This window comes from Bos taurus, chromosome 10, assembly GCF_002263795.3.
Source record: "Bos taurus isolate L1 Dominette 01449 registration number 42190680 breed Hereford chromosome 10, ARS-UCD2.0, whole genome shotgun sequence".
NCBI classification, from domain to species: Eukaryota; Metazoa; Chordata; class Mammalia; order Artiodactyla; family Bovidae; genus Bos; species Bos taurus.
The window spans coordinates 9,223,015-9,240,211 of record NC_037337.1 but is presented as its reverse complement, the minus strand read 5'-3'; the positions used below and the strand labels follow the sequence as shown (position 1 = coordinate 9,240,211).

Sequence of the window (17,197 nt, the reverse complement as noted above, 5' to 3'; positions counted from 1 at the left end):
TCTAAATAGTAACTGCACTGTGTGTGCTAAGTTGCTTCAGTCATGTCTGACTCTGTGCGACCCCATGGACTGTAGCCGGCCAGGCTCCTCTGTCTGTGGAATTCTCCAGGCAAGAATGCTGGAGTGAGTTGCCATGCCCTCCTCCAGAGGATCTTCCTGACCTAGGGATCAAACCCGGGTCACTTATATCTCCTGCATTGGCAGATGGCTTCTTTACCACCAGTACCACATGGGAAGCCCTCGTAATTGCACTGGATCCACTTAAATATTATTGTCTTTGTGTGCTTTTTGTTGTTGTTGTTTATTTTTAGGATTCCTTACCTGTAGGCTGGGATTCCCAAGTGACTCTGGTAAAGAATCCTGCCAATGCAGGAGACCTGGGTTCCATCCCTAGGTCGAGAAGGTCCCCTGGAGGAGGAAATGACAACCTACTCCAGTAATCTTGCTTGGAAAATCCCATGGACAGAGGAGCCTGACAGGCTACAGTCCCGGGGGTCGCAAACAGTTCGAACAACTGCATGCACGAACGCATGCACCTATAGGCTAATTTTACTGACAGAGATAATAGAGAATTCAAATAAATAAAAAGTACAAGACAAAAACATATAATCAAGTCTCAGGGATATACATAAATCTCAAACTGAGTCTTTCTTGACAACACAGGGACCTTCTTAATTACCAATTTTTAACCTGTCAAACTTTATTAATGATTTCTTTTATGTGTGTTGCAGTTCAAACAATTATCTTCTTTCCTCTGACCCTTTGATCCAGTTACAGAGAGACTGATAATTTATGGAAACAGTTTTCAGCTTTGGGTAGTCTCATATCATAGGCTTTGTTAGAATTTAATGGTCAGGTTTTCCCTTTGGATGACTGTGGGTATTTCTATGCTAATTTAATGTGAGGTTTGCTATATAATATAAAAATATTATCTATTGCACTAAAGGACAGTTACTGTGCCATAAAATACAAGAAAAAGCAAGGCCTTTCTTCCATATAAGTAACACAGTTTCAAATTGCCTCCAGAGTAGTATTCGTAAAATACTATCATTATTGTAGATGTTTTTTAAAAAGTTTTCTTTGTGTAGTATTTGGGCGGTTCCAGGTCTGAACTCATCTTGGAATTGGATTTCTTTCCTGTAGGGTGATGTTCTAGAGGACAATGAAAAGGATTTCTATGATTCTGATGAGGAACAGAAGGAAAAGGCTGACAAAAGGAAGAGGCCGTATGCTATGGATCCAGACCATAGACTTTTAATTCGGAATACAAAGCCTTTGCTTCAGAGCAGGAATGCAGCGGTATGTAAAAACCATTACAAGCAATAGTTCACAGCTTTTTAAAAACGGTGTTTAAAAGTATGCAAGTTCAGTAAGTAATTTTGAGTGTACTAACGGAGCATTTATTTGTTTGTATACTAAAAATCAGGTTTTTGTAGGTTACTTGGTTTGGTAGCTGTATGCCTACTGTTCTTCATTTTCTTTTTGATTTTGTAATTGGATTCCTGAGATACGAGCCCAAGATGTTTTGCAGTTGATTGGAAGACTGTATTTATTTCTCTATTACGAAATTATTGTTGTGAGTACTTAATAAGGTTGTTGTTGTTCAGTCACTAAGTCATGTCCAACTGTGTGACCCTGTGGACTGCAGCATGTCAGGCTTCCCTGTCCTTCACTATCTCCTGGAGTTCGCTCAAATTCATGTCTGTTGAGTCAGTGATTCTATCTAACCATCTCATCCTCTGCTCATTATATTTGTATTTATCTAATCAGAGTTTTGAAAAGAGTAACGTATAGTTAGAAACACCTAGCATGACACCTCATACATGCACAGTAAATTTTAGCTGGTAAGAATAATTAAAAATCATCGTTACTCAGGTCCTACGTTTTCGTTTTGTTTTATATCTTTATTTTAAATAACTATATTTTAAAATATTTTAAAAGAATACAGTTGAAAATTAGAAAATACAAACTAGAAAAACTAATATAAACATTATATTTCTATCACGTATCAGTTATAATATCTTAATGCAGTTTTTCCAAGATCCTTCTTTTCTGTATAAGTGTTCCTCTTTCATATGTGTGTATGTCTGTACATAATATATTTTAAACCAAGATAAAAGTCATAGTACACATAATATTTTGTAACATTTTTTTCTAGTCAGTTCCCTATTTCTACTTCAGTGAAATTTCATCTCATGAAATACCAGTTTACCCTAAATTCTTCTGTAACTGGTTCACCTATACCAGTTACACTGCATCTGGTTGTTATGTATCTTCTGAAGTCTCAAGTCTTGCAGAATGTTCTCTGGGTTTGTCTGGTTACTCTCTTTACTATACCTGTGTTTCCTCTTAACTGGAAGTTATGTAAGTTTTGATGAATTCAAGTTAAATGTTTTCTTAAACTTATTTTAATTAAAAACAAATTCTTAATGAATCATTCTGTGCAGCTGGTTAAAACTGAAAATGAGAGTTTCCCTTGAACTGCTTTGTTTTCTGATGCTTGAGAATTTGGTCCTTAGAGCTTTGTCTGTGTATCTTAGGAATTAGCAGAAGTTTTTATCTTATACTTTGTATTTAGTTTCTAAATCATGATTAAGTAACTATGCACAATAATGACACATATGTTATTTTATTAATATTGTAAAATATGCTTATATTTTAGTGTGCCCTCACTTGACTTGATGTTACTTCAGTAGCTGTAACTTGCCAACTAAAATTACTTTATAATTTACTCATTTTTAATTTAACTTTGTCTTGGAAATTGGCTTATAGTCCAAATACTTACTGATGAAAAATGTTTTTGAATAGTGAAACAAATCGAGGTAGTTTGTACTGTACCAGTATACTTTGGTTCCCTGCTTATTTGATTATATACCAACTAGAGGTAATTTATTTTTTGTTCCAATATGTTTTGGTATCCTGCTTATTTGGTGCAGCTGGATTTAGAAAAGGCAAAGGAATCAGAGATCAAATTGTCAAAATCCATTCTATCATAGAAAAAGCAAAAGAATTCCAAAAAAACATCTGCTTTGTTGACTATACTAACGCCTTTGACTGTGTGGATCACGACAAACTGTGGAAAATTCTTAAAGAGACGGAAATACCAGACTACCTTACCTGCTTCCTAAGAAACCCATATGCAGGTCAAGAAGCAACAGTTAGAATCGGACATGTAGCAAAGGACTGGTTCCAGATTGGGAAAGGAGTACGTCAAGGCTGTATATTGTCACCCTGTTTATTAAGTTATATGCAGAGTACCTCATTTGAAATACTGAACTGGATGACTCACAAGGTGTAATCAAGATTGCCGAGAGAAGTATCAACAATCTCAGATGTGCAGATGGTTCATTTTAATGGCAGAAAGTGAAGAGGAACTAAAGAGCCTCTAGATGAAAGTGAAAGAGGAGAGTGAAAAAGCTGGCTTGAACCTCAACATTCAAAAGACTAAGATCATGGAGTCTGGTCTCATCATTTCATGGCAAATAGATGGGGAAAAAGTGGAAATAGTGACAGATTTTATTTTCTCAGGCACCAAATCACTGCAGATAGTGACTGCAGCCATGAAATGAAAAGACGCTTGCTCCATGGAAGAAAAGCAATGACAAATCTAGACAGCAGAGACACCACTTTGCCAACAAAGGTCTATCTAGTCAAAGTTATGGTTTTTCCAGTAGACATATACTGATGTGAGAGTTGGACCATAAGTAAAGAAGGCTGAGTGCTGAAGAAATCGATGGTTTTGAACTGTGGTGTTAGTAAAGACTCTTGAAAGTCCCTTGGACTACAAGGAGATTAAACCAGTCAATCCTAAAAGAAATCAACCCTGAATATTCATTGGAAGGACTGGTGCCAAAACTGATGCTCCAATACTTTGACCACTTGATGTAAAGAGCCAACTTACTGGAAAAGACCCTGATGCTGGGAAAGATTGAGGGCAGAGAAGGGTGCAACAGAGGTTAGATAGCATTACTGACTCAGTGGACATGCGTTTGAGCAAATTCTGGGAGATGGCAAAGGATAGGGCAGCCTGGTGTGCTGCACATGGAGTTGCAAAGAGTCAGACATGCCTTAGTGACTGAGCAACAATAAATACACGTAAAGGTTGACTTTGGAAGGATTGTGAATAGATTTTTTTTTTTTAGCCTTAGCTTACAAGAGAGACTTTGAGAATTTGTTTCAGGAAACTTTGTCAGTCCTGTGTGGAGGCTCTTCTGACAGTCTGGATAAGGTGATAGTATATGAATGGTTAGGAATAGAAAAGTTTTTACCGGATGTACTTTCTTATAAACATATATAATGTAAGTGCTGAAGGCCTATCATGTTGTGTATTTTCAGTTGTTTTGGAGTTATGGGAGCGTCCTTCATGGCTTTTACAAATTAGACTATAAAATTCCAATTTGGGGTATTGAAGAGAAATTAAGACGCTTAGATTTGTAAATATTGGGGGAAAAGAAGATCCTTTAGCCCCTTTGGGTTTGGGAGTGCCCTATCAGAACAAATGACGTACTAAGTAGAAGCTAGAATCTTAAAATCATTAACACACATAGAAAGTACAGTTTATTAAGCTTCAGCTTTCTTTTTTACATATAATACTTGTTAGCCATCTGTGTGCTTTAATATTTTTAAAAAATGACTGTCACCTATTTGTAGGTTGTCAGTAATTAATTTTTTCTTACTAAAATTTTAAATTCATCAGAGGCTGTTCTATAATTAAAGTGTATTTGTAGATCACAAGTGAAGAAATTAGATATTCTTAAACTTCTCAATTTCCCAAGTCATGTCTAAAAGCTGGACATCAGTGTTGTTACTAAAAAGAAAAGTACACAAAAATGCCATAGAGCAGTAAGTTGAGAAACCTATAACTCTAGTTTTAAAAAATGTTTCTTAGTTCTAGAAGAAACTGTTTTTGCTTTAAGCACCCTCAAGTACTGTAAACTCTTCAGGGATACATAAAAGTCCTGCTATATATTTGTTACCTACAGCCCAAGTGAAAATAAAGCAATATTAATATATCTTCATAACCAAAGACAAGATGATTAATTTCTGTAACTCGCTGTTCGCAGTTGTCACATGCCGAACTGAATACTTTGACTAAGTGGAAAGTCTGGAATTTTGATCTCTGGATCTAAGTGTTGAGGCAGCTGGGAAAACATAGTCTTATTAAATTTTATGACAGGGAAAGTCTGACTACCCCCATAATAGCTTTCAACCAAACACTATTTTTAAGGTTCTACATTTGAAAAACAGAATTTCAAATGCTGCTCTTTTAAAGGAATTGTTTTAATAGAGTTCCCTTAATTATAACTTAAATATACTGAAGTTGAGGGTTCTTGAAAAACTTTAACCTACTTACTACTGTTACCTTTGAGTGTCTGGTTTCATTCCCTGTCTCAGGGTAGCACCAGCAGCAGCAACACTAGGAGGACTGTGGGCTTTGGAGTATGTGTCAAGCTTTGCCATGTACTACTGGCATGTCAGACCTTGGGTGGTTCACTGAACATTCTTTTTTTTTTCTGAGGGTGTACAGTACTGCTTTCCTAGAGCTGCCATATCAGTTTACCAAAAACTGTGTAGATTAAAGAAATAAAAATTTCTTTAATTTTTTATTAAAGAAAAATATTTATTTAAAAATAAATAGAAATTTACTCTTTCACATTTCAGGAGACCCAAAGTCTAAGTCAAGATGTTGACAGGGTGGGTTCCTCCTGGAAGCTCCTAGGGATAAATTAGCTTCTGATGATCACCAGCAGTTTCTGGCATTCTGCGACTTAACAGGCCTCACTGCGGTTTCTGCCTCCGTCTTCATACTGCCTTCTTCTCTGTGTCCTTTTCTGTCTCTTATAAGGACATCCACATTGGATTTAGGGCCCACTCTATAATCAAGTATGATCTCATCTTGATCATTACCTTAATAAAATCTGCAAAGACCATATTTCCAAATAAGGTCACATTCCGAGGGTAGGCATGCATTCTTAGGGGGACCCTATTCAACCTGCTACACAGGGTAACAACATACTCATCTTAGTTCATGGGGATTTTGTAGGCGTTAAAGGAAATAATATGTAAGAACATGCTTTGAAACTGTAGTGTGGAACTGCTCATAGTTCTTACTGTTCTCATGCTTTATCTTTTAGGTGGTTATGGCAGTTGCTCAACTGTATTGGCATATAGCACCAAAATCAGAAGCTGGCATTATTTCTAAATCACTAGTGCGTTTACTTCGTAGCAGTAGGTATGACATGATTTTATATGTGTGTTTTCTTTTGTATTGTATTACTTCACTAGTAATGTTTGAACAAATCAAATGTGTCTGTTAAGCATTTAACACATGGTTCTGACTGTATTTTATCAGTTGAGATTTCATACTTAAGGGGATTATTATAAAAGCCTTTAGATTATTGATTTCAAAGTTAATGTTAAATATTGGTTGTTTTTTTTTTTTTTTACCTTAAGCCCAAAGAAATTGGAAGTATTTTTTTGTGATATAGTATATGCTATTACAGTAGCCTAGTATTTTAGTATTTTCAGACATGACAATAAGAATTTTGGGGATTTACATTAAATCTGGAATCACTGAAAACTACATTAAATGTATTATTGTATTGACTAGTATAATTATATAAGGCTTCATATAAAGCAATACATATGCTGAATTATGTAGTTTATGACAGAACTGCTTTTTGTAAAGTTGCAATATTTAATTACTGTAGTTCTATTTAAGAAGGGAGAAGGCAATGGCACCCCACTCCAGTACTCTTGCTTGGAAAATGCATGGATGGAGGAGCCTGGAAGGCTGCAGTCCATGGGGTCGCTAGGAGTTGGACACGACTGAGCGACTTCACTTTGACTTTTCACTTTCATGCACTGGAGAAGGAAATGGCAACCCACTCCAGTGTTCTTGCCTGGAGAATCCCAGGGACGGGGGAGCCTGGTGGGCCGCCGTCTATGGGGTCTCGAAGAGTCGGACAGGACTGAAGCGACTTAGCAGCAGCAGCAGCAGTTGGGAGAAGGCAATGGCACCCCACTCCAGTACTCTTGCCTGGAAAATCCCATGGACGGAGGAGCCTGGAGGGCTGCAGTCCATGGGGTCGCTAAGAGTCGGACACGACTGAGCGACTTCACTTTCACTTTTCACTTTCCTGCGTTGGAGAAGGAAATGGCAACCCACTCCAGGGTTCTTGCCTGGAGAATCCCAGGGACGGGGGAGCCTGGTGGGCTGCCGTCTATGGGGTCGCACGGAGTCGGACACGACTGAAGCGACTTAGCATAGCATAGCATAGCATATTTAAGAAGTGAGCTATATTCTTAATATTGCTTGTTTTAAAGAAATGCATAAGCTTGTTATTTCCTGGAGATAGGCAGGTAGGTAGCAGTGTACTTTTCCATTTTACCTCTCTGTAATTCAGCAGTTCAAGTCAACAATTCAGGAAACCTTGAGTTCCTGTCACATGTACTTCGTAAGTTTAAGATCAGATGTTTGTCATTTGTTTTGTTTTCTGTATTTAAGAAAACTGTTGTTTCAAGCTATTTAGCTTACCCTGAATATTGTGCAGTAATTAGTTATTTTAAATTAAATTGTTTTCCTTTGAGTACTTGTGTTAATGAGTTGAGAGAAGAAAGATAAATATTTATTTTTGTTCTTAGCTCAGAATCAGTACCACAACTTTCACCCAGGGTTGGCTTTTGCCCTTCCTTAGTAAGATACTATTTCCTTTGCGTTCCTCTGTCTATTCGCATAGTCATTCTTTCCCTTTTATCAGTTCATTAAGTTTTGTTGTCCATAGCTGGTTCGAATAAGGATCTGGAATGCCTCTTTCATGTGAAGCATTATACCAGGTTCAGTTGTGCATTCATTTCTTAGATATTTGGACATAAAATAACATAGATTTTTTTCTTTTAAAAGCTGTCTTTCACTTTGAACGGAATTGAGTCACATGATGAGCCCTCCAGTCAAGAGTTTGTATTAACACTGTGGTTATGTTTGTTCCGTTAACACTAAGAACACCTTTGCATATGTTCAGAGCATGTACAGCATTGGCTCTGCCTCTTAGGAATACAGTATTACAACATTTGTTTTAACTCTTCCAATTGATGAATCAAATCTAATGTTGTATAGCTTATAGGGAAAATTTTTAAAAGAAGGCAGAAGTATCTTAAGATTTGCTAGAAATTTTTCAGTATTATATTTAAGAGTTCCTTTCAATATGAAGCTTACTGCTGATTTTTTTCTTTAGTATACTGTTTACTTTAGGATATATTTTGTTGGAAAATATACCTAGTCAAAATTCTACTTTAATTTCTAGGGAAGTGCAATATATTGTCCTACAGAATATAGCAACTATGTCAATTCAAAGAAAGGTATGTATGTTGTGAACACAAAATTTAAGAGAGAAATGAATGCACTAGTATCATAAATGTATTTATATATTTATTTTTGTAATCTAGGGTATGTTTGAACCTTATCTGAAGAGTTTTTACGTTAGGTCAACTGATGCAACTATGATCAAGATACTGAAGGTATGCATGCTCTTATTTTTCAGAGACTTTAATGATAATTACTTTGACACTATTGCTGTAACTTTTAGTTTAGCATTTTCAAAATGGAGACCTATTTTTTTTTTTAATAGATACATTGGGGGGTTTTCTTTATGCTTTTAAAACTACATTATTGTATACTAATTACTGTGCTATATTTTAATAAGACAAAGTTAAGACATGCTGCCTATACCTTGAATAACTCACAGTAAGTGAAAGAGACAGACATGTAAATAGATAATTTCAGCACTGTGTTTTAAGTGATTTATAGATGTGAATTGAGTGATTATGGAAAAAGAGAAAGATGCAGCTAATTTTCTGGTATATTTAGAAAAGACTGATGGAAAAGATGATATTAGAGTGGATCTAAAAAGAATGACATGATTTTGTCATTTTTTTTGGTGTTGGTAGGTAAGTTGATAGCAAGGTTATAGGGTTCAGTGTAGGAAAAAAGGCACATTTTATGCAACTACAAGAGATTATGAAAGAGTTGTATTCAGGGAATGATAACTACAGTACAGAGTGTAGTTATGAATATAAAATTATAATGATGAAAACAATGTGATACTTGGAATATGTGATAATAACATATGAAGCATGGAAACAGATCTATGTATATCAAAATGTATCATATATGAGGGGAGACATTTTAAACCAGTGAGAGCTATTCAATAGTAGACTAATCAACAAATATTGGAATGATTGGTTAATCACATGGAAACTTAAGTTTAAGAAAAAAAAAAACTAAGACATGCCCAAATTGTATAATAAATTTACACAATAATTGGTTTGCAGTTATCAAAAGCGTCCAGGTCCTGAAGGTCAAAAGAAAGGTTGGGTATAAAAGAAACTTTTATACCGAAAGAAACTAAACAACTAAATATAATGTATGATATGGAACTGGATCTTTTTTTAATACATTATGAGATAATTAGTGAAACTTAAATATAAATGATTATTGTATAGATTTGATGTATCAGTGTTAATTTCCTGGTTTTCTTGGTAGTATTGTGGCCTGTAGGACAATGTCCTTGTTTGCAGAAAATACGTACAAGATGTGTTTGGAGATGATGTGGCATCATTTTGGCAAATCTAGAAGCAAATGGCTTAGATAAAAACTGCTTTTTACCTTTTCTCTGTGTTAATTACTTTTTAAAATAGTACAACAAAGTAAGATGTTCTCATCAAAGTAAAATGAAAAGTCAGTTCATAATCTAGGAGAAAATATTTCCAGTACATAACCTAAAAATTGACTAGTATCCAGAATATATAGGAAAACTCATACAATCTATGCCTTTTAATTAGAGTGTTTAGATCATTTGCCTTTAATGTAATTATTGATATGAATATGTTTATGTCTGCATCTTTTATTTTTCTGTTTGTCCCATCTGTTCTGTGTTCCTGTTTTCCTTTTTGAAGCTTTCCTTCAGATAAATTGAATATTTTTTTATGAGTAGATACTGAAATTTTTTCAGCAAGCCTATTGGAGATGAACTTTTAATTGCACATTTCTTTTAACTAAATCCAGAAGAAAGAATTAAAATGTCTAAATATTTGGTTTGGTAGGATGAAGGAAAACTAGTCAAAAAAATTAATTGGTATCTGGAATACAGAGGTATTACATGGAGGGCAAGTTGTTTTCTAACTTTATTATTAAAAGAAAAAGAAAACTGCCATAAGTTGTTTAGGTTAATTAGATAATAAATTGTAAAGTTGGAGCAAACAATTAACGAAGCTGTAGAATTCTCTTTTTTGTAATTATTTTTTAAGCACCATATCATTATTCTGTTTGTAGATGTAGGGAGGCAAAGTTCACCCGAAAGGTGTAATGTCTCACATTTGTAATAGGCATTTTTTTTGAAATAGAAATTACCTTTCTATTAAATGGCTAACCTTTATTAAATTCACTTTCTTTATTTTTTTTTTTTATTTTTATTTGAAGGATAATTGCTTTACAGAATTTTGCTGTTTTCTGTCAAACATCAACAAAAATCAGCCATAGGTATACATATGTCCCCTCCCTCCTGAACCTCTCTCCCCATCCCACCCCTCTAGATTGTCACAGAGCCCCTGTTTGAGTTCCCTGGTCATACAGCAAATTCTTTTTGGCTATCTTTTTCACATATGGCATTGTAAGTTTCCATGTTGCTCTCTCCATAGCATCAAAAAACATTTACTTTCTCTTTTTCTACCTTAGCTTGAAATTTTGACAAACTTGGCAAATGAAGCCAACATATCAACTCTTCTTCGAGAATTTCAGGTTTGTGTACAATGCTAATTATGTAATAACTTCTAAAACATCTGTTCAGTTTAAAGTTAGATATATATCTTTCTCAATTTAGATGTGTGTAATTGTATAAATAAAACTGTATAATTTGGAAGAAGGTTGACAACTAATTTATAAGTTTTCAAGTATAAATATCAACTACAAATTTTAAATTTGAGGGAAATAAAATGTAGTCCCTTTCATATTGTAGAATTTGAGAGACTAGTTTATAACTCTTTCTTATCATCATCAATAGTTTGTGCTGCACTCTGTACTCAGGAAAATGGCTTCATTTCTTATTTGGTTGTCCCTATTTGATTGTCTGCTTCTATTTTAGACAGTGTCCGCTAGCTTCATGTATAGCTCAAAAAAATTGGTTTAAAATTGCCCTTCTCATGATTGTTTAATTGTTAATGTTTTGCTGTATTTTTAAAATCCTATATGTGGATAGTTGAGATGCTTCCCAGATACACATGCTCCAAAAACATAAAAACATTCCCTCATGGCTCTTAGGCTTTTTATGATGAAAGAGTTAGCTCTGAAGACTTAGTGGTAGAGCACAGTAATAGAAAACCTTATATCAATATTACTGGTTTTACATTTCATCAGCAGTTTTTTCTTAACTAAAGTATACTGCATGCCACACAGTATTCCCAGAATTTTTGTCTACCCCCAGCTTTTATAGGTGGCTTCCCAGGTGGCTCAGTGGTAAAGACTCTGGCTTGCCAGTGCAGGAGACACGGGTGTTATCCCTAGGTTGGGAAGGTCCCCTGGAGGAGGGAGGGCATGGCAACCCAGTCCAGTGTTCTTGCTTAGGTTGTGTGATAGATGGTAGCTTTTAAGTGTATAGGGTCCCAAAGAGTAGGACAGGACTGAGCAGCTGAGCACACACACACAGCTTTTATAGATTAAAGTTATTTTGTTGCTATAATCATTCTTTATGCCTGTCCTAAATTTCTTTTTAGCTGTATAGACATTGTATTTCTTTTTGGCTATGTGATCTTATACTTTTAGCAGGAGTAGTGGGATATTATAATATATTCATGCTTTGTAATTTTGTAACTGGATTACTATACTTTTATGCTATATGTTTTTTTAGAAAAAGTTCTTATAAAATTAGGATATATGCTTATTTTATATTTGCATGGCAGAATATACAGTATCTCAAGTTCTTAGCTAATAATCTGTGGGTATAGAACATTGCTTAAATGTGACTTGTAATTCATTTTTATAGGTTTGCTAATTTACTTTTAAGTTTCTGTCTCTGTGCTTGCAGTTGTCCCTTATTCTGCTGTCATGTATGATCTGTGTAATCTGTCTGGATGTCCTTTTGCTTTCTACTTTCTGCTTCTGTCAGGTTACTGGAGTTGTAGGGAGTGAGTCTCAGGTAATTTTATGGCATTGTTTATCTATTACAGAGTATTGGTAATCCAGTCATTTCATTTAATATCAGGCTATTTCATAAGGTCCATTCTTCAGTCAGACTTTTAAGTATATTCTTTCTTTATACATCTGTTTTTATCACTGTCTATATGTGTACTTTATTTCTGTGTTTATGTGTTATGCCCATAGGTGTTACAGTTTCTTTATAACTTTTTGAAATAATAGAGAACTTTTCAAAGGACTTATTTTCTGTGATTGAGGAAATTAGGTAATCAACTGGGAAGTGGTTTTAAATACAGTTGATTTTTCCTACAGAGAACTAAGAAATTTAATTTGTTTATTTCTTCAACCTTTAATCATGTTTTTGGTACCATTTTTACCAATTTCATGTGTCTTTTAGATAGTTTTTGGATTTTGTCTTCCATTTGTCGTTTAGACACCATTTAAATGCATATCCTTTTTTGCATGTTAGATGAACAAGGTGTTAATTCTACATTATGTGCTTGTTATTTGAGTTTGGGAATTTTTTTTTTTAATTGCACTTGAAAATGGGATTTTAAATCCATTTATATTTTGTACATAAACGTGCATATTTATTAAAAGTACATCTTTTTTCTGTCTGTACACAATAAAAGCTTAGTTTTTGAATTAGGAAAGTAACAAGCAAAGTGAAAATTTTTTAGGCTTGTAGTAAATAAGTGATTAATTTCTTAAGTTTGTATAAATATGTGGTTTACATTGTATTTTTAAAACATTTTTTTCAAGAAAATCTTTTTCAAAAGTGTGATGTTTTATTTTATTGCAAATTAGGTATATTTATAAAGTCTTTATTGAAATGCTTCTCACTGTGGCTGTTGTAGTTTTACCACCATTCAGATAACCTTTTTTAAAGTAAAATGTTTATCGGTAGCGTATTGCTCCTTTTTCTCCACTTCTCTCAATATTTAGGTTTAGTATATCTGAAAAGGCCACCCTTTTTTCATAGATTCATAGATGCTGCTGGTTAAATGAACTGAAACCTTCAAAAAGAGAGGTCTCATCATTTCTTTCAACCTTGCACTTAAACTAATTGCTATCTTGGGTGACTGCTCCCCCACTACCTGTTTTGGAGTTATAAGCTACTGTGGCCACAGGTGAATGAACCTGACTTGAAAATGTGCCTGTATTACAGTCACATTCTTTAAGTGAAAAAACAGAACTGAATTAAGTCAAAAGGTGGACTTTCTTTTGTTCCTATAGATGAGAAGATTGTGTATTCTAGAATTTGATTTTGACAAAGCTTCTTATTATAGGGATATTTTTCTTTGCTTGATAGTACCAGTGTGTAAACTAATTGAGACAATGTTTTTTAGACCTATGTGAAAAGCCAGGATAAACAGTTTGCAGCAGCCACTATTCAAACTATAGGCAGATGTGCAACCAGCATCACAGAAGTCTCTGACACATGCCTCAACGGCCTGGTGTGTCTGCTGTCCAACAGGGATGGTGAGTTGGCAGTTTCATTTTACTTGCAAATAATTTATCATTTGAATATTCTTGGCATGATCTACAAATTGTAATATATTTTTTTGTATTGCCTTTGAGCTTTTTCTGTATGTCCGTGATTACAATGAAGAGTAACGTATTGTCTTTGAAATACACATACGCACACACACAAGCTTTTTGTTATTGTTTTATTTAGTACATTGGATAATTAACTTACAAACAGAATTTTCTTGCCTGAACAGAACTAAGAAAATGTAGTCTGTTTATTTTATTTCTTCACAGTTTAATCACCTTCATTGCACTCTTTGCACAAAGGTTCCATTTTACTGGTTTTTAATGGCATATAAGTCATGTATAATATTGGTTCACCTGCAGAGGGTGCTAAAAGCAGGCAAATGACTTTACAACAGGAGAAGTTAAAAAGGCTAGATCAGAAAAGTACGTTAAACTTGTAATTTCAAGTTGTTTTTTTCCAGATTAACTTAATAATTTTATATTCAAGATTAATTAAATGTAAAAGTCATCAATTTGGAACACCTTCATGTTTTTAAGCCAGTCAGTGTCTAAACATTTTGTAGAACTGGATAGGTAATATCCAGTAAAATACATCGTCTAGAGTTCATTCTTTCTATGGTAAAATACCAGTTACTTCTATGATATGGGTTTAAAATAAATGAAACCTTTTGAAAAAAAAAAAGATTCAACTCTCACCTTTAAAAGTATTTATTTATTTAATTAAAAAGAGATTAAAACAAGGGATTCTTTTTAGGAAACACATAATTTTCTGTATAAAATTATTGAAATTATTTGTGGGATTCTAAATAAAATTATGTCATATCTAAACACAGGCATATATGACATAGCAACCATAAGGTGAAACATAACAAAATTGATTACTTTTATATTTTATTTGAAAAATAGCTGTTTGCTACAAATATTACTCCTAATTATCTTTTCGCACAAGTAGATCGCTTTTGAGAGCTGTAACATTGTTGTAAGTACTTCTAATGAAAAAAACTTTTTGAAACAAAATTTGTCCCCAAATAAGAGTGATCTTTACGATCAACATAAAATTATAACTGTTAACCTGTCAATTCAAGATATTATAATGGAGAGAACATTTTTCTGTGTGTAGTATAGTAACTCCAAATAAGTGACAAAAAAATTATCAAGGAAATAGACTTTTTTAAAACACTGACTGTAGAAGGTAATTACAGAGGATAGGGTGCTAAATGTCATTCATTTTATCTATTTCTACTTTTAATAATAGCATCCTCTTTGTGTCTGTTTCTGTCACAATTTAAATTGTGAGTTTAAAAATATGCCTTCATTTTCCTGTGTCTTTAATAATGACTTCCTATTTGATCAAACAAGACACATTTCACTTTGATTGCATACAAAAAGCACACAAATCAGAACACTGGCTAGTTCTTTCAAATATAAAATGTATTCAGGGTTTTTCAATTTTGTATTTTTACTCTTTTTTTCTCATGTGAAATTTTCAAGCTGGATATTAAAACAGATGTTTCTGCTTCAGCTTTCTAGCACATTGATTTCTAAAAAAATATTTTTTATTCACTTCATTTTAAAAAGATGAATATTCTGTACCCTTGTAGTACTTCTAAGGGAAGACTAGATGAGTTTACAATTATACAATGGGAGGAGACTAATTTATAATCATTCTTAAAGGTAGATTTACGAATTTAAACTGATATTTTAATGTTTAGACTTTCGTTTTTGGTAAATCAAAACTCTGTTTATAACCATGGACCTTTTTTTTCTGCTGTGAATATTAAGAAACTTAAATTGTATTTTTCAGGTTCTGATGGCATAGTTATCATTAGCCTGATTCTTTAACTCTTTATTGTGTGTGCTGCACTTCTGTAGTTTGGAAATCTGGCTCAGTAACAATAAAGAAAGCAATAATATTTTTCATTTATAACGGCCAATTGTTATAACAGAGCCTCTTTGTCTTTCTTTTGAAAGATCTGCTTTTAGGAATAAGTGCTATGAATGAGGCCTCGGGTTCTTTAAAATCTGTAAGACCTTTGGGACCTCTAAGGATCTCTGCCTCTTTGATTTTATATTGTGAATACCTCATCAGCTCTTTGGATACTGTATCTTGCAGCTTTTCAGGGACAGCATTGAGGCTACATTGTTTTTACATGTATTTAATATATTCTTCTTGGACCTGTAGGGCTTTGGGGATTGTTCTGTTGTTGCTGCTGACTTCTTCCTTCTTGTCAGGGACAAGACTTCTAGGAAGACTTGAAGGTTGTCCTAAAATAGCCCATTATGACAATGTAAGATTCACTGATAAACAGATTTCTTAAAGACTTTAGGGAGAAATCTGCATTTTCAGTTGACTTGACTTAGAATAATTTAACTCCCAGTTGATTTTCTTTCACAAAATTTGCTGGTCTGAAAAACTTTTTTACCATCTACTGTAAACTGAAAGAATTGGGGTAAAAGACTTTTTTAAATTTTGTTTATATAATAAACATTTGTTGAAAATTTGAATTAGTTGAGGTATTTAGTGAGTGTAGAATAGATGAATAAGGTATTCACCAGCCTATAAGAAGTTCCTGCCTTTAAGGAGCTCGTATTCTAACGGAGGGACACAATAATATAAAACAAGTATACTGTAGTCTTCGTATCTATTGAACACTTACTCAGCTGCTGGCTATTGCTCTCATGCAGAACTAGACTACCTGTGTTTGAATGCTAATGTTGTCTTGAATAAATTACCTGACCTCTTTGTGCTTCAGATTCCTCATTTGTAAAATGAAGATAATAGTAGGCTGTACTAATCTTGAGAACCTGAAGTGAAATAAGCCAGTCACAGAAAGGTATATACTGAATGTTTCTACTTGTATGAGGTATTAGAATAATCAAATTCATAAAATTCAAGAGTAGAAAGGTACTTGCCAGGGGCTGGAAGAAAAGGAAAGCGAGCCGCTACTAATCAGTGAGCATCGTGTTTTACTTAGCAAGGTGAGTACGCTCTGGAGATCTACTGTGTAACACTGTACCTGTAGTCAACAGTGGTGTATCATATGCTTAAAAATTGGTTAGATGGCAAATCCCCTGTTACGTGTTCTTTCTAAAATAAGTTGTTTTTTTTTGTTTTGTTTTGTTTTGTTTTTAATAGTAAGCTGTAATTCTTGGAGTCAGTACGATTAAGTTCTGTTGAGGACAAAGAGAAAGCTTGGAAAGGCCCAGAACACAAGTTCATTTTGTATTTGTAGGGGAGTGCTGAGGTCTTTGAAAGCCAGGAGGTAGCATAAAGGAAAAATAGGGTGGAATTACTCAAAGGGAATGGGAAAGCACCTAGGTTAGGTAAATAGCACCCCACCACCACCACCACCACCACCACCCCCCCCCCCTGCAAGATGTTCAGGTCCTGATGCCTGAAACGTGTGAATATGTTATCTAATGTGGCAAAAGGAACTTTACAGATGTGATTAAGATTCTTGAGATAGAGAGATTTTTCATCCAATAATCTGGGACCCAATATAACCAAATGTC

General features: G+C 34.2%; 1 protein-coding gene across 3 annotated transcripts in view; it reads left to right on the top strand.

The window, feature by feature from the left end:
- The window catches only part of AP3B1 (adaptor related protein complex 3 subunit beta 1), a 235,871-nt gene that overhangs the window by 95,212 nt on the left and 123,462 nt on the right, over positions 1–17,197 (top strand). For all 3 annotated transcript variants that reach the window (XM_010808844.3, NM_001076534.1, XM_059890677.1), the window contains 6 exons: positions 1,144–1,299; positions 6,135–6,232; positions 8,304–8,358; positions 8,446–8,517; positions 10,733–10,795; positions 13,537–13,669. In XM_010808844.3, the coding sequence (XP_010807146.1) occupies positions 1,144–1,299; positions 6,135–6,232; positions 8,304–8,358; positions 8,446–8,517; positions 10,733–10,795; positions 13,537–13,669 (577 nt within the window). The remainder of the gene's footprint in view (positions 1–1,143; positions 1,300–6,134; positions 6,233–8,303; positions 8,359–8,445; positions 8,518–10,732; positions 10,796–13,536; positions 13,670–17,197) is intronic.